This window comes from Lepidochelys olivacea, assembly GCF_965140295.1.
Source record: "Lepidochelys olivacea isolate rLepOli2 genome assembly, chromosome: 6".
Classification (NCBI taxonomy): domain Eukaryota; kingdom Metazoa; phylum Chordata; order Testudines; family Cheloniidae; genus Lepidochelys; species Lepidochelys olivacea.
In genome coordinates this window covers 45,983,787-46,002,341 of record NC_140416.1, presented here as the reverse complement: position 1 = coordinate 46,002,341, position 18,555 = coordinate 45,983,787, and the positions used below count along the sequence as shown (strand labels likewise).

Below are 18,555 nucleotides of genomic sequence, written 5' to 3'. Positions count from 1 at the left end.
GAGCCTGCCTTAGCTCCGCTGTGCCACGGGGCTGGCAATCTGACGGGCCGGACTGAAAGCCCTGAGGGGCCGGATCCGGCTCGCAGGCCGTAGTTTGCCCTCCCCTGATGTAAGTAGTAGCAGGAGGCACTTAAGATTCCTGGGATGTGGCATTTCAAAGTTACTGTATTACAGACATACTAACAAATGCCACTGAGTTGAGTGTAGAGCTTCGTATCTTTTGGCCAATTAATAGACATACACTGTTGTAGCAACATCCTCTTGGTATAAATTCAATGTGTTTTGGGGAGCTGAAGTGCGATTCGTTCTCTTGCCACCCCAAACATATGCTAACAATGCTAAAAAAAAGGAAGATTTCACTAAAGTAGTCTGACACAGACGTATAGTACCATCAGTACTAAAGCTTTTTAAGAGAGCTGTTTACATCTAAGTATCAGTTCTTAAGATTCTTTAAGCTCAGTTACTACAAGCCCTTCTTCTGCAACAACTTGGTTCAGCACTTAGGTTTTTGTCATATTTCAAAGTCTCGGCAGACAGACACAGCCCAGACATGGTATCTCAGCAGCTACACTGCCAATAGTCAAAATACATCTTAACCACACTCCTCTGCCCTTTCTTCTCCCTCCCCTACCATGTGAAGGAAAAGAGATATTCCCTGTTCCAAGATTCATTCAAAGCATAAGGCCCAGTCCCGCAAACCACCTCTGTTTGCATTTAATGTGTGTTCCACGCGCACAACAGGCTTGCAGGATCAGGCCCAGAGACTTCTGAGGACTTTAGTAGGACTCAGGCAGTGCAAAGCCTTTGTTCTGGTCCACTGCACAGGGGTGAATTTTGCCTAGGGCAACTGGACCCTTTTGTCACAATGCTCTGTTTGTTCCCTACTTGGAGTGCTGTCAAGGTGGCTGTGCAAACAATTCTGGTGTGAGTGTATTTAATTATTCCTGGGGAATTCTGCACCACTGCTCGTGCTCAGTAACATGTCCCCCCACAGATCCTCTTTGCTTCCCCACAGAAAAATGGTTTCTGTGGGGGAGCAAAGAGAGGCTGCACTAGTGCTCATTCACCCCTCCCTGGCAGTGCACGTGTGTCTATTCGGGCACCTGAAGCAGCCCAGGAAGAGGTAAGTCACCACGGGGGTGAGACGGGACAATGGAGACTGGGTTCCTCCCTGCCCCCTCACTGAGCAGCCGGGGCTGGATCAAATCAACCCCCAGAAACCTCCCCCAACTGCAGGAAACTCTGCATTGTGGGAGGAGGGGGTTGGGTGCGAGGCAGGGGGTGAGGCACTACGGGGGGGGGATTGGGTGCTGGGGGGTCCAGATGCACTGCGGTAGCGGCTTCCCATAAAGTGACCCCCTCCCCAACTTCCTGGCCCCATTGCTCCTCAGCCTCACCCCTTGCATCAGGGCCCCCCCCTCGAACCCACCCCAAATCCCCCCGAGCCTCACTCCCTGCATCCGGAGCCCCCCACTCCCAGATCTCCACCCCACTGAGCCCCAACCAGCTGCACCTTGACCCCTACCCCACCAAACCCCACTCTCCCAGCACCCAGACCTCCCACTGATTCCCCCACACCCAGACCTTGCCCCACTGCACCCTAACCACTTTCACCTGGACTCCCCTGCAGAGTCCCATGCCCTGGCACCCAGACCCCCCCCAAGCTCCTGTGCATCCAGATTCCACACACACACCCCGCCAAACTGTCTGCATCCAGATTGCACCACATAGAACCCTGGTACTCGAGGTAATTCTGAACCAAAAATTAAAAATTCTGCACATTTGTCAAAACAAAACAACATAATCACATCATTTTCAATTATTTTGGTAATTTATTTCAAAATACTTGTCAGCAAATAATTGAAAATACTGTGTTATTCTGACAAATAAAATGTGCAAAATTTTGTAGAATTTTAAAATATTGTGTGCCGAATTCTTAAACTTTTGGTGCAGAATTCCTTCAGGAGTAATAGTATTTGTGATACTTTGAGAACTAAAATTAACTCAACCCAGTGTTTGTGAAAGCAAATAAGATTGTTAAGTAAAGCCAGTCAATATTTATTCAGGCCAATATTTCTATGCAAGAAAGTGCCTTCTTTAGAGAGAAAGAAAGGCTCTCCTAGACAGCCTTCCAGAAGATTTGGAGAGGGGGAAGGAGAAAAGCAATTAGCTAACATGAAATGACATGCAACAGCAACATTACTTACCTTTGATCTTTGTAAGGCCTTGTCTAGATGAGAAAGTTGTGCTGGTTCAAGTCAGTTTAGAAACCAAACTTAGCCAACATAACCTACAGTTGATATAAATGACTTTCAAACTGAAACAGAACACCTTCACAAGAAGTTGCACCGAATTTAATTAAGTCCATTTCTAAACTAATTTAATCAGTACAATTTTCTCATGTAGACAAAGCCTAAGTTGTCTAGCCCATTCTAGAAAAGCTTAGCACAGTCTCAGCCTGTGTGAGAATCAAGGAGATGCTTTTTAGTTTCTTGGTACTGTTTTTTCTCCCTCACAAAGAAACAATGTATTGTTTAAATGCAACTCTAATTTGGACTCAAATGTTAATACTGAGGGGGGAAATGAGTGTCACCTGTCACTCAGAGAGGAGACTTTACAGTCAATGAGTAAAATAAGGCATATGTGGGTGCTACTGACCTGCCAAGGTCACAAAAAGGAAGCTTGGATTCTTACTCATTGGTACCAAAGGGGGTGAAATAACCTTAGGGGTGCCAGAGTAAGGTGACCCACCTTCTACAACCCATGAGAGAAACATAAAAAGGGGATTCTGTAATCAAGAATATAATCTTACCAGCTTCTACTGGCTTGGTCTTCTGGTAAGTTGATGACAGTTTCTCAATATCTTCAAAAGTCGATGCATTCTACCAGAAATGAGAAAGTATCAACTACTACACAAAGCAGCACCAGTTCTCTCTTCACATGCTCATTCAGTAAACAAGACAGCACCCACCTGCATGATCTTCTGCTGCAACATTCTAAATCAGGACTTCTACCTCCAAGGTTTATTAATTATTATTTTTAAAGCCCACTACATTTTTGGGACTAAAACATGAAAAAGGGAATTAATTCTTTCAATACACCACACTATTTAGGGCTAACCTTCATTCAGAGACACGTCACACTAGATTCCTATTAACACTAATTTTATTACTGATTAATCTCATTTATATATTGATGAGTCATAAGAGTAGGAGACAGGGAAATTTGCTGAATGCTTGTTGTTCTGAATACAAAATAATCTTTCAGTCTGTATAACAGAAAGGTTTCTACCAAGATAAAACATCCAGCCTAAAACATAAAAAATAACTAAAAGCAAACCCTAAACAGAGAGGTAGTTTTGAGATAGGTGTTTAAATAAATTAAAGAGTTCCCTCAGTTAAAGATTTCCTGATGTTTGGAATCATGGGTAAGACAATACACCGATAAAGTAGAAGAATTTGAAGCTTTCATACTTCTGTAAGTTAACAGATAGGTTTATTTAGTGTGGTAACCTGGTCTGTATACAGACCTTCATCTTTTAAACTTGTGAAATAAAGCAGTATTTTTGAAAGTTTACATAAAAGACTAAAGTTAGAATTGTGGGTTCTGATGAAATTCTATCCGGGGTGTATTAGACAGAGCTACTTTTAGTTTGTGGAGTGGGTAAATGACTATTCAAACAGTTCGGTGTGCTACTTACTGCAGCAGGATGATGAAACATAGCAATATCCCTTTAAATTATAAATGGACAAATGAGGTAAACACAGAGGCAACTATTTTTAATTAGTTGAGAGGACATTCACAAGGTGTAAGATGAGGTACTGTCTGGTGGTTAGAAGAGAAGACTGGCCAGCTAGATTTCAGGGTTATATTTCTTAATTCTGCTCCTCTCTGAGTGGGAATTTCACTGTCACTTAAGTCCTGTGTTTTAATTTCCCCCCTGAATATAATGGCCTTTGTAAAATCACAATAATCACCAATAATCACCTTTGTAAAATGCTTTGAGATCCTCAGATGAAAGGCGCTATATACCATAAAGAATTGGAGAGGAGAATTCCCTAAGCAGGATACAAGTATAGAGATCAGAGCACTACAAATCCAGCCTCACTAATAATGGTGGAATTTTAAACCAATCGCCAGACTACTGAATTCATGATCATTTCAAACAATTTACCTTATCCATTCGATCCTTTTGTACTCCATACTTTCCACCAAACCCTTTTGAATAATCTAAAAAACAGGACAAAGAGGTCACAGTAGGCAGGTTTAATCTTTTCCCTTTTTTAAGGTCTGTTAAATGCAAATGGCCATTTCAAAAAGCAGCTACATGCAGAATTCCAAAGAAAATGCAACTTGTTTTTGATGCAAATCAGAATATATATAAACATATCTATCTACAGAAGCCTCTTCATATACCAGCAGGCAAGAAAGATGTCGTGAGCTATGTGCATGCTTTTCACATCCTTTTAGTGAAAGTTAAGCGAATAATTGCTATGTTGACAGGAACCAAGCAAAAAATAAGGGATGGCCCCTCACGGTGCACCACTTCTAGAGCACAGTCTTTCACAGTACTAACTGTTATTTCCTGTAGTATAGGTCATATTACCCAAGTTATTTTCCTTTGTTCAGAGTAGTGTGCTATCAAGTTTGCAGTAACACTTGTCAGGGCACAAGTGTCACTTAAATACTTTTTATTTGCATGGCATTCATTGAATTGATCAAGTAAAGACACACGGCTGCCAAATTCACGTTTTCTGCTATTTCAGTATTGATCCAAGGTTCATGCAAAATTAAGACAGGTGTTCCATGTATCTGCAATGGGAATGTGTCATGTAGTTCCCTTTTGCCTTATTTTAAAAATGAACAGTTACCATTTAAATGAAGAGTGCTCGAAGGTCTGTGCCTTGGAAAACTGACTTACAACTTCTTCCTTTGCTCCCATTCCCAAAATATAGGGTCCACTAATCAGTGACTTTGTGTGTGTATATTTGAACTCCTCCTAAAGCTATCCTAGACTTCAAATGTTTGGAACTAGATCACGACAGTACGTAAAATACTGGCTGCTGTTAGAAATAGCAGGCAAGCTATCTTCCTCTTTAGTGTGTATTGTCAATCAGAATAAATGCATGGCTTTATTAACCACCTTTATAAATTGCAATTATACTATTCTGATTTAGGGTTTCCAAAAGACTCTACACTATCAGACTTCTCTCTTAAGATGTCAGCAGAAAATAGAACTTGTAGTTCTTACCTGAATTATCCCACAATGAACAAAGGCAGCTTTATAACATGCTATACTTTACTACTACACCTCTACCCAGATAGAACGCGGTCCTCAGGAGCCAAAAAATCTTACCGTGTTATAGGTGAAACCGTATTATATCGAACTTGCTTTGGCCTCGAGCATTTCCGTTATTAATAATCACTTCCCACCCCCTGACTGACCCCTCAGAACCCCTGACCCATCCAACCCCCCCACTCCTTGTCCCCTGACTGCCCCTTCTAGAGACCCCCCTGCCCCTAACCACCCCACCCCCTATCTAAGCCCCCCCGCTCCTTGTCCCCTGACTGCCCCCTCCTGAGATGCCCCCGTCCCTAATCACTCCTAGACCCCATCCCCAACCCAACCCCCCTGCTCCCTGTCCCCTGACTGCCCCCCCAAGACCCTCTGCCCCTTATTCAACCCCTTGGCCCCGGCCTGGCACCCTTAACACACCGCTCAGAGCAGCGTGTCGGTAGACATGCTGACACGCTGATCTGCCGGAGCACGCAGCCCCGCCCCCCCAGAGCGCTGCTTTGCCGCGTTATATCCAAATTCGTGTTATATTGGGGTAGATGTGTATTTCAACTAAGGCAAAGGGTTACATTTGGACTTTTAAGCTGGTGTGATTGAATGCTGGTGTAGAGCCATGAACTAAATATTGGAAATCTGGCTTCTATTTTATTAGCTGCAGCATTTGGAATTTTATGAACCCATATCCTTAATATAGGCTTGTTATGAGATCATGTTTAACATCTCATTTTAAGGAAATAGCCTGATGTTGCTAGATAACATGGGGATAAAAATTTAAGAGAATGTCTTCTTTAGATTACTTATGGCAAACATCAGTCTTTTTACATGACTATTTAAAGTCTGTGTTAGAAGCGACTGCACTAGGAAAGTTACAACTGGAGACTGTGCCTTGTTGAGACTCATGCTTCACTAGTTTCTCCTTGTATTCAAACCCCACAGCAGATGAGTCCTGCCTCTCTGTTTGAACATGGAATTTCCCTCCAAAACCACTCTTATAATCTGAAAAAGCCACATGTAATAAGGAAGGGGAAAAAGGAACAGATAAGTTTAGTTAGAAACAATAAAAAAAACATAACCGTAAGCAGCAATTCTGATGAATCAGGAGTACTTTTAGAAGAATCTGAACACTCATTTTTAAGTGTATATTCAGAATGTGAACAATTCCACTTGGGATTAGGAAGAGGCCAGCTCCACTTAATATTAACAGGAATATAAGAGAGACAATTCCATGTTCTTAGCTGTATTTTGCAGCTCTTCCAATACTGCAGACAACACTTCTCTGCACAACTGCTTATACTGTAAACATGCACTCGGATATTAAAATATGTTCATGATCAGATTGTGTGTGTATTCATAGGTACTCAAAAGAAAAATATAATATGTGAGTAGGACAATATTTAGGAGCAAATTAAGTTTATTTCATGGATACCATCACCATTTGTACTTTATAGCCCTGCTTTGAAAGGAATACAGATCAGGAGGAAAAAATCCTAAAGTTATTCCTATTTGGCACCGTCAGAAATAAGGAATGTTCTTGCTACTGCTCTACAGGGAAAAAAAAAAAATCTGTGTTCTGAACTGCTCCATTCATTGATAGCTGTTCTGGCACAGCCATTTTGATGTAAGGTGCTAAGATGAGGGCACAGATCATCCCTTCTCAAAGGAAATACCACAGGAAGTGGCAAAGGGAAAAGATGAGATCCCCTTTCAGCGTGGGAGCAGCACAGACTGATCCACTGTGGAAAAGACTATGGCTGCAGACCTTCCCATCTTCATGGAGGCCATGAAAATCTGGATGAGAAGGAAGAGGTCAGAATCACTGATGCTGAGTTTCTACCTCCTGCAGGTATGGGAGGGGAGACAGGGCAAGGAAGAGGAAAATAGTTTGAGTACAGTGAGCAGAATTTGTCCATGAATATGAACTGGCAGTTTACATAATACAGGAATCAATTCTGACAGGCTGGCTTCCAGAATTTCACTGAAAAAAAAATCAAGAATCCAAGCTAAGTGCAGATTCATAAGGCTATTTCAACGTATCTCCCAGCACTCTGAGTCAATATTTTCAGTGGCACTCAATACCAGTCATGATTTGTTAAAGGGTTGTAAAGACATTCCACCAACTGCAACACAGTAACATTTCAAACATGGAGAAGCAACTACCATAGCAACTACTACTATGAAACAGTTTTACCAGAGCTGCAGAGAAAATAAACTGTAACATGAACCAGAAGTGTGTTAATAGTGTAGTTAAGAAGTTTAACTCAAATATACCTTTCTGGGATTCGTGCAGTTGCACTTTCTCCTGATGATCCCAACCAAGTGCACATTTGTCCTGTCTGTCTTTCTGTACACCAAACTTGCCTCCAAATCCTTTCACATAATCTATGTACATAAAATTCCACAAGCCATTAGTGTGATTGTTACAGATAACATTTTGAACAAAATAGTGATATTATAGATGGGACTTTATCCCCTAGTATTTCATTAATGGTACTGAATTATTTTCATGGTCCATTTCCCCCTGCCAAGTCATCTCTTTAATGGGGGAAACAGCTATCCAAAAAACTAATGTAAGTCAGAAAGTGCAGAATAGCCCACCCACACTATACTCTGATTTACCCTGTAGTAAGTGTCTCAACATTCACAGAATAGCTACATGGCAAGTAAGAAAAGGACAATTCTGATGCATGCAGCACACCATCTCTACACTACCAAAAAACATACTATGATATGGTTCTTTATCCAGATATCATTATTATTGCTGTTTATTAGTTACAAAGGTCCCAGTCATGCAATCTGATCTGCATCTGAAGACCATCGTGTCCTATTGATGTCTGTGGAACTCCACATGCATATCAAAGTCCTCCCATATGGATCAGATTGCAAGATTGGGGATGGATTTTGCAGTTACATACTTTCTAGTTTAAAAAAAGTCTCACTGGCAAGAATGCTGATATTTTACCAGTAGACCTCCCAGCTTTGAAATTCTCACCCTTACTTAAGAGTGTTAGACTCAACCCATGCAAACTTTTATGTAATAAAGTTTAATAAAAACCTTTCTGTGATTCATGTTTCTCTGTTTTGCCTTGATATTCAAAGCCAACTGCACTTTTGTCCACTTTGTCCTTGTCAACTCCATATTTACCACCAAAGCCTCTGGAATAATCTGGAGACAGAGTAAACACAGTTTTATTTACAAATGTACAGTAACAAGACACTATTAAGACAAGACTGCTTTAACCATAGCCACTTGTTTTAAATTATGTATTAGAAGAATACTGACATCCCTGGCTAATCTAGATCCAGGATATTAAGTCTTAAATTCTTCAGAACGTATCACCTAACATTTTCCCCTTAAGCAGGGGAAAACAAAACAGCAGTGTAAAAGCTAGCCAAAGCACTGAACGATGTGAGTAACTTTAATCTTTCAAAGAGTTCAGTTATAACTAGGCATTGAAACAGTGAAATTACAATGGAATTCTAAGGATACATCAAGAGCAGTATGGTTGCCTTTTTTATTACTTCATGTGATAATGTGATGCAAATACATTATTTAGCACTGGTCAGAAAATGGGAAGATTTTGAGAAAAATAGGTGTCCCTTTGTTTGCTAAAAAATTTCAAAACTTTTTTTTTTTTAAACAAACAAACTTTTTTTTTTTTTTTTTTTTACCAGCTATAACAACACTACATGAACTTTAGAAATCTCTAAGTGTTACCTTCATATTAGTAAAATTTACATTTTAACTATCAGGTGATTTTGTTAGAAATACCTCACGGCTGTGTTTGAGCATTTAAGGGTTTAATATTAGATTGGTCAAAAAATTTCAAAGTTGCCAGAAGTTTTTTTTTTTGCAAAAAGGTTGTTGATCAGCTCTGGTTACAATGTAATTGAAACTCGACCTCGCCTTGTGCTAGGCAAACTAAAGTATATGGTTTAAAGTTCTCCTTCAAGAAGAAAAAGTTTTCAGTAACCTTTATGACTTATCTAGTGTACATAACGATACAAAAAAAAAATCTATCAATATTTACCAAAATGAAATAGTTTACAAGACCGTTCCTGGTAAATGCACCCGCATCACATCAAAAATAGAACAAAAACATGTATGTTGACTAACCTTTCTGAGATTCATGCTTCTCTGTTTTACCCTGGTAATCGAAGCCCACTGCACTCTTGTCTACTCTGTCGGCCTGCACTCCATATTTACCACCAAAACCACTTGAGTAATCTGAGTCCAGAGAACAAAGCACAATCAAACATATGAACTCACCATGTGTCATTGTCAATGTTGCAATGCAGAAATCCAGCATAATATCTCAGTTTCAAAATAGCTACTAGCCCACAAAATAAAATGTACAAACACAACAAGCAGAATTTAGCATAGTATTACGGCTCATGATGTCACATGTATGTGTCAGTGTTCCCTATTTGTAAATCTGGATGCTGTTAAAACTTCTGCCTAAAGTAATTTTGTGTTTAAATTAAGCTAGTGGAACCATTCATGGGTTCTGCTAGGGTTTAGTCTGCCCTTTCATTGATAGTTGTCCAAAACACAAGAACCATTTATTCCATTAATATTAACCATATTAAAATCCCCTCCCCACCAGCAAGAGATTAAATGCAAGCCTATACTCTTATTTTGATTTCTAGCATTTTTTTAAACATTAGTATGATCTTACTCCTCCACTTCCTGTCATGTAGGCAGGAGAGGGCTTGGGGTGAAGATCATCACTACAAGGAGAAGGAAGGGGCACAGAATAGCAAGGCTCTGCTATGGCCCATTCTCCACTAGCATATAGTCCTTGTGGGAACTGGCATAGGTTAAAGCTGCCGCTGGGGGTTTAACTTCACCAGGGACAGGTGGCTGAAATCTAGGGAGCAGTGGCCTCTCCAGGGAGCCCAGTCTAAAATATTTTGGGGGTGGGGAACAAAGGACAAGTCAGACCCTCGAAGACAAACAGAGTATTTCATTTTGTTAAGGCCAATCGAGTAGTTTTTGAGTCCACTTACTACAAGAGAGTAGTAAATCATTTTGGACACAGAATAACTGGATAACTGACAATGCAGGTTGAGGCCCCATTGTGCTAGGCACCTTACAAACAGTGTTTCCTCAACAGTTTCATATACAAGCTATTGTAGTACAGTCTTACAACAAGCAGCTAATATTGATAAAAGTTATTTATTTACATACACACATTCACCTCAACACGTTACCTTTTTGAGAGGCATGCTTCTCTGTTTTCCCCTGGTATTCAAAACCCACAGCAGACTGTAGGAGAAATAATAGTTATAAGCATTTCTAAAAAAAAAAAAGTCCAACATTATTAGCACAATAGTCTGCTTCAACAGAAAAATACTCAGCATAAAAGAAATCAGAGCTTAGTGATGCTCTAACCCTCTTGGTTCTGGAGCATAAGTGTCTGTTTAGATTTCTGGGCCAAAATCCTCAAAACATTAGAGAAGAACAGATCCATTAAGCTATCTTTCTCAGCCACTGCCAAAGCAGATTGTTCCCTGAAGTACATTAGGGTCTTGCCAGGTTTAGTGATTCAGTACAATAGAGCTTCCACCACTTTCAGTGGGAGGTTATTGTACCAGTCTTGGAAAGTTTCCCCACTTTGATAGTCAGCCTAGTGGTTCAGTTTGCTAGGCACCCCAAACCATGCTAAATTCCTTCACTACCTGGTGTTCATCTTTCAGTTCACATAAACTTATGTGCCTTGGCTCACTGGCAAGTTTTTAATCTTTTCCTTCAAATCGGGCCATCCTCCAACTTAATTGTGGGGGAAGAATTTTTGCTTCTTAAGAAAGTATTAATATCCATAATAACCAAAGCCAATTTACTGATATGCACAGAGTGCAGTGCTAAAAATGAGGGACAGCGATGTTTACACCTAGCAGTAGCAGTTTTTAGCGTGATAAAACCAATACCTTATATAAACTGATGAACGCAACTGCTGTAAGTAATTGCAATACTGTAGGAAATTACTTACCTGGTCAACTCTATCCATTTGTACTCCAAACTTGCCTCCAAAACCTCTTACTGAGTCCACTTGGGAGCAGTGTTTAGAAAGCTTAGATTGATATTCATGGCCAACAGCTGACTGAAAGAAGTTAGAAATCCAAAAGTGGATTACTGCATTTAACAAAAATGGTAACACACTACACTTACTAAGTCTGAAAACAAAAGGTTTGAGAGTAGGCACCACCTAGAGGCCTGTTTATAATTTATGTGGCTCTTTAGACATGCAACTTGTCAGCATTAGTAGCAGTTGCACAGTGAAAGCCATGCATGTTAAGGGTCCAATTCTGCAAAATACCCACGTAAAGATTTCTCATAGGAATAAGAATCTGTAGGATTGAGTCACCAAGTTGTCAATATAGTCCTAGGAAAGAAAGTGATCAAAATCCCAGGAAAGAGTCTGGCAACACTGACTATATACTTGGTGTGTGTGTGTGTTTTTTTACTCAGGATTTATAAATTAAATTTATAAACTACAGAGATGGTAAAAGGAAAGATACTGAATCAAATCCTATTGCCATGATCCAAGGGAGGCCTCACTTCTAATAAAATACAAGGAGTGATAATGGTGTATGCAGCTATCGACCATACACAGTAGAAAAATCATCACTACAAACTTAAACACAAGATACTTCTTGGACAAAAGAAACTTAGTAGAATTCTGCAAGTTTAAAGCAAAAGGCTAACATCAAAGGGTGCCTAGACTGAATGCAGCATTCACATCCACCAGACATTAAATTTATCATTGGATAGCAAGAAAATTATTCAAATACAGGCTATGATGTGGTATTAAATTAAAAAAAACAAAAACCAAAAAACAAGAATTCTCATAGCCTAAAAGAAATAATCATTAATTTAGGAAAACAGGAATGACAGTTCTGGAAGATAACACCATCCACTGATCCAAAAGTTACGCAGATAGAAAATGTACTCTCTCGTATACTATGTTAATTCTAGCTAAATGTCATTAGCTGCCTCAGACCACTAGTTTACTATTTGAGCCCCATGCAACTTGAACAACAAAATATGTTTCTAGGAACACTATGCTTATTTCACTTTATTCCACAATCACTTCATTACACTTTGGCAAGGAATTTTTTAAACCAGAGAGAGAGAAAAGTAATCTGACTCTATTTACAAACAACACACAGTTATCACAAATTCCTGTCTTTGCAAGCAGACAATTTCAAACAGAAAACAGATATCTGCTAAAAGACTAATGGTAATCACTGAAGTAAAATCAAAATAATTTCCATTGCAGTAGAAAAGTAGGCAGCTAATTGTTGAAAGGTATTTGATTACTAGTGTAAACATTAAAACTAATAAGAAAAGGAGTACTTGTGGCACCTTAGAGACTAACCAATTTATTAGAGCATAAGCTTTCGTGAGCTACAGCTCACTTCCTCAGATGCATATCGTGGAAACCGCAGCAGGCTTTATATATACACAGAGAATATGAAACAATACCTCCTCCCACCCCACTGTCCTGCTGGTAATAGCTTATCTAAAGTGATCATCAGGTGGGCCATTTCCAGCACAAATCCAGGTTTTCTCACCCTCCACCCCCCCACACAAATTCACTCTCCTGCTGGTGATAGCCCATCCAAAGTGACAACTCTTTACACAATGTGCATGACAATCAAGTTGGGCTATTTCCTGCACAAATCCAGGTTTTCTCACATCCCCCCCCCCACCCCCATACACACACAAACTCACTCTCCTGCTGGTGGAGAGTGAGTTTGTGTGTGTATGGGGGTGGGGGGGGGGGGATGTGAGAAAACCTGGATTTGTGCAGGAAATAGCCCAACTTGATTGTCATGCACATTGTGTAAAGAGTTGTCACTTTGGATGGGCTATCACCAGCAGGAGAGTGAATATGTGTGGGGGGGTGGAGGGTGAGAAAACCTGGATTTGTGCTGGAAATGGCCCACCTGATGATCACTTTAGATAAGCTATTACCAGCAGGACAGTGGGGTGGGAGGAGGTATTGTTTCATATTCTCTGTGTATATATAAAGCCTGCTGCGGTTTCCACGATATGCATCTGAGGAAGTGAGCTGTAGCTCACGAAAGCTTATGCTCTAATAAATTGGTTAGTCTCTAAGGTGCCACAAGTACTCCTTTTCTTTTTGCGAATACAGACTAACACGGCTGTTACTCTGAAACCTGTCATTAAAACTAATATAATTGAAGTTGGTTCCCATGATCATTGGCACATTTCTGTTTTATGATACAGAAAGCTAGAGTTATGGTTGTAAACAACTTCTGGCTAGGGCTATCGTTTCCATGAATATTTCAGTTAAGTATGCTACAGGAAGCTGCTAGACATTCTTTCTTTCCCAAAGTCTATATCAGAATAAAGAGATGACTCTTACCACTTCCCCACCATTTGCTTTTCAAGTTATCACTGTTATACAGTACAAAATGGCAAGTGACAGTACAAAGCACATTACATCTCTTATCAGTCAACAGCTTTTCCAAAGCCTGGTTTCATGACCATTTCACGGCTTAATGTTTTTTTCCCCCCTTCCCTTCTGTTCCAATCAGTCACTGGAACATGAGCCAGGCATAACATCTTAAAGTACAATTATGTCACACTGAATTACAAAGGAGCCGGGAGTAATCTTCAAATAAGACAAGATGGTATGAAATTACACACTGGAAAGTGCATCTTACTCTAGTTACTGATAAAGCTTCAAATTTGCACTAATATAGTACTAGTATAACCCCCAAACTCTGCACTCTGTGTCCAAACTGAATAATTTGGTCAGACACTGGAAAATGTGACAAGTGTGCCTATGCTGAGTGAGAGGGCTCTGCAATTATTAGTCCAATCTAATGGCTGGAGCTGCTGCCACAGCCCTTCCACAACTCCTCTCCACGAATGAAAAGTCTGCTGCACATGGCTCTGCCAAAGATTGAGGAGCTGAGTTCTGTGGCATAGATCTCTAGCTCTGGCTCACAGCATATTGTCCAATGCAGTGGAATGGCAATGGTTCCGCTGCATCAAGCCCCTCTGTACCCATGGATCTGTAGATGAGTGGGAGGAGGCAGAGAATTGGTTTTGATTCAAGTGAACATAACCTTATATCAGCAGAACCCTGGCAGCTATATAATACTTGTGCTTTAGTTTTTGATGGTTTTGAGAACAATCTGCACTGAACATTTTGGCCATTGAGGAATGCTTATTTTTCATTCTCAGCCTACTGGGATACGCAAAAAATACTAAAAACCTTGATTCCCAAATCAGCATCTTTCTCTGCAGAATACAGTATTGCTTTAATATCTCTGGCAGACATATATGGAGTACACTGGACTTTTAAATTCAACTGACCATCCCTGATACAATAGGAAGATGTTAGGTGGAGTTCCATACTGGAATTCTCAAATATCTTATTAAATGAATCACCTGGGCTCAAAGTTCTACCATCTACTCTGTCCAGAGAAGCATTTGGGCAACTGGCCTGAAAATTGTATGGGAACATGTTATCACTGAAACACATATACATTTCTTAACACTTACCCAAGCTGCTTCCATGAGTCAAGATGACTGATAATACAATACAAAAATGAGATATGCACAGCCCATACCAGAATCCAATAGACTGCATTTTGCAATCAGCCTTGCTTTGGGAAGTTTGCTGCTGATTCAGAGAGCCACTAATAGGAGTGTCCCAAGTTGAAATCCTTGTGAAATGAGCAGTTCAGTACTGGCATAAAACATAAAACTGGACTCTTTTTTAAATGAGCACAAGGTCACCAGAAGCCTTGGCTAGCTAAGCAAAAGGTGAGTTTTGAAAATACCTCCAGTTGCAAAGAATTATATTCTCAAAACAGAGAGGTGAAGCTTTGCTGAACATAATATTCTGAAGCAATTGTCCACTTACAAAATGTGGAAATTATGAATCTGAATATAATAAAGATGTTGCCAATTTCTGCATGTCAACTCTGATTTATATGTAGGTTAGATACTTCTTTATAATTCTGACCAACCCAGTATGTCTCTTTCATGTAGCTTGTTGATAACGTGTGGTGGCCAGTTTTCAGTGACATTAATGACTTTTTTAAGGGGATGGAAAAAAAAAATGTTCAAAGCAGTGCAGATAATTTATTCACACATCTTTCAATAACTTTGTGGAAGATCGGTGGCTAAATCCCACAGCACTGTTTTGAAAGTCTTAAACTGTATGTTTAGCCAGATGTTTTTCTTCCTGCTTTATCAAATTCAACTAATTAAATCTGTACACTGTTTTATCTTCTTCCATGGCACCACATCAGAATGGAAAGCGTCTCTTCCTATTTCATAACTAAACACCAAGTATTAAGTACTCAAAGATGTATCTCTGTATATTTAAAATATTCAAAAGATTGATTTAAAAAAACCTAGCTCCCCTGGAAACCCGTGGTGAAGCAGTACTCTGGTAGATTTTAATTAATCCTGGAGCTCTGACCCATGCAGTTATGCAAGTGATCAGTTAGGTCCACATCAAACTTATGACACTTAGACTTCAGGGCAAAATCCTGGCCCACTGAAGTCAATGGTTAAGCTCCCATTGAGTTAAAAGGAAACAGGATTTCGCCTGCAGTGAAGAGCTAGGTAGATGCTCTTGGAAAGGAAAGGACTGATCTTTTAAAGGATAAATAATTGTATGGTATTGTGGTATCATTTTAAAGATCCGTTTGTACCATCATGGAGTACTGATGGGGCAGACATCCAGACAGTTAAAATTTTGTTCTTTTACAGAAAGTTAAGTGTTACAAATACAGCACTATCTGCAATATTTGTTATTAACTCCGTTCCCCCCCCACCCCATCCACTTAGAAGCAGTCTTAGCATTTGTTTATTTAATGCATTCAGTTAGAATCCTAAATGGATGAGGGGAGGCATAAGTAGCCAGCATGAGAGAGCTTGGAGTCCACAAGGTAGACTTAATAACTTAATCCAATAATTCTCTTACCCCAGTTCTCCACTGATTTGTGTTAGCCTGTTTTAAGGGTACAGAGGGTTATATAGCAAATTTCTGTGAAACAATAGGGCCCTGCCTACAAACAAACCAAAATCTGTTGGATATGATTAACAGGTAACGGAGTATCTTGGAAGCCATCTTGCTAGGTACCCACAAAGTTAATTAAGCAAGAAACTAAAATGTAATCTTATTTAGGCCTCAATATTTTAGCTCTAATTTTCTTATAGTGCAGTATTGTGCTGCAATGATATTACAAGTTGGATAACTAATGGGGGCAGATGAGCAACTAGAACAACTTCTAGTCAGCATCTTTTAATGTTAATACCACCAGTGAGCATGCAGTTATTTTAAAAAAAACCTAAGGATCATTAATATTTATACTTTGCACTGATGTTGACAGTGGTTTTAAACATTGACTCAATAGTTTATATTTCAAAGATGATAGTTGCAATCTGCCTAAAATACAAAGCCATTTTCTGGGTATCTGGGTTACTTCTCGCTGCTCATTTTTTCATACTTTTTTGAAGTGAGCGCTAGCTTCTAATTCAAGAAAATATAAATAAATATATTTATTCATTCATCCTTAGGCAGTCACAAGTACACAAAGAATTGATGCAGCAAATGAAATAGAAAATGGATTTATTCATATCTAGGTGCTTTCTTAATTTAGAAGAGTATCTTTAGAAACCTACACATTTACAGGAGGAGAAAGACCACAGGGCTATGAATTTTTGTTTATTGCCTGTGATCAGTCCATGATTTTTACTAAAATTACCCATGACTAAATCTTAGCCTTACTAATGAGCGCATGACACGAGCAAGCAGACCAGGTCTAAAAATCACAAGACCAGGAAGAGGTGTGGAGCACCAATACATCAGTTCTCAAAAAGGCTTCCCTTTGTTACTCACAGATGACCCATTAACTCCCTTGAGTAAAATGAGACACAGGACCTGATCACACAGAGCCTAGATCTACAGAAAGGTTTTACAAGTATAATTAGCGTTAGTGGAGTGATAATTTTGCTGACAGTTACATCAGCAAAAGCCCTAGAGCAGACACAGTTATACCAGAATAAAGATGGTTTATACTGTCATAAGTTATTTTGATTCCCAAACTGGAATAATCTATAGCAGTATGAACACTTTTATACAGATATAACTGCATATATACTAGAGAGTTTGCAACTTTTACTGTACTGATATAATTAAATCAGCAAAACTTTTATATAGACACACCTAATTCACAAAAATAATCCCATCCCACTGACTACAATGGTATTTACTTAGGTGAGTAAGGCTTGCATTATCAGACCCATCCGCAATACATCTCCTGAGAAGATATTTTACACTTACTTTATCCATACGGTCTTGTTCCACACCAAACTTCCCTCCATAGCCACGGGAAGCTTTTGGTCCTGTTTCAAGCTCTTTCTCCTTGAGGCTCTGGTGTTCTTGGAACACATTCTCTCTCAGTTGGTGAATGCTTTAAAACAGAGAATCTGGTAGTTATATAATAAATTTTATAGACATGGTTAACGTTAAGACTTCCTCAGAGACAAGACTTTCTACTTGATGTGCTAATTTTGCACCCAAAAACCTGATCTTAACTTTAGGATTAGAAGATAAATGCTGGTAAGTGTACAATATGTATTTAATTATTATTTTTTTTTAGCCCTTCAGTACACCAAGCACTTCAAGTCTGGTTTTAAGAACTTTGACATTCATTTCATTGTGAAATCTGTTTTTAAAAACCAAAAAAATCCAGAACCCTTCATTTTAAGATCTACCATCCTGCATTGGGACTATAACAGGGAAGAGAAGTTTGCTATTTGATATTAATCCTGAAAAGTTGATTACCTAGTTACCAAATATGATTTTTTTGTTTGTTTACCCTATCTAGGTATTTATATGACCCTCATCACTGTACCATTCTCTCTTCCCCTCCTCACCCCTTTCTTGTTAGTTCTCCCCTAGTGTGGGGGTTTTTTTGAGGGGGGAGAGAAGGGGAAAAAAAAGACTGTAAGCTTTTCATGGCAGGGACCATCTCTTCCAGTGCATTTGTACAATACCTACTGCAATGGGGTCCTAATTCCAGTTGAGGCTTTTGGACATTAATATAAAACAAGGAGGAGCTGAAAATAGGTTGATTTCCTTTCCCTTCCGCCAAGCTCTCTCTCTGGAAACAGAAAAAGAGGCTGGATGTAGAGGGAAAACCAATGATCTGCGCTTGACACTTCTGACATGAGTTTAAAGCTGCCTAAAGCATAACTGCTG

The 18,555-nt window shown here is 39.5% G+C and overlaps 1 protein-coding gene across 2 annotated transcripts in view; it reads right to left on the bottom strand.

Annotated features, from left to right (window-relative positions):
* Window positions 1-18,555, bottom strand: part of CTTN (cortactin) — a 36,539-nt gene that overhangs the window by 9,334 nt on the left and 8,650 nt on the right. For both annotated transcript variants that reach the window (XM_084631417.1, XM_084631416.1), the window contains exons 4-11: window positions 17,635-17,764; window positions 11,287-11,397; window positions 10,508-10,562; window positions 9,411-9,521; window positions 8,349-8,459; window positions 7,565-7,675; window positions 4,175-4,230; window positions 2,813-2,882 (exon numbers count right to left, since the gene is read on the bottom strand). In XM_084631417.1, coding sequence (XP_084487543.1) covers window positions 2,813-2,882; window positions 4,175-4,230; window positions 7,565-7,675; window positions 8,349-8,459; window positions 9,411-9,521; window positions 10,508-10,562; window positions 11,287-11,397; window positions 17,635-17,764 — 755 coding nt within the window. The remainder of the gene's footprint in view (window positions 1-2,812; window positions 2,883-4,174; window positions 4,231-7,564; window positions 7,676-8,348; window positions 8,460-9,410; window positions 9,522-10,507; window positions 10,563-11,286; window positions 11,398-17,634; window positions 17,765-18,555) is intronic.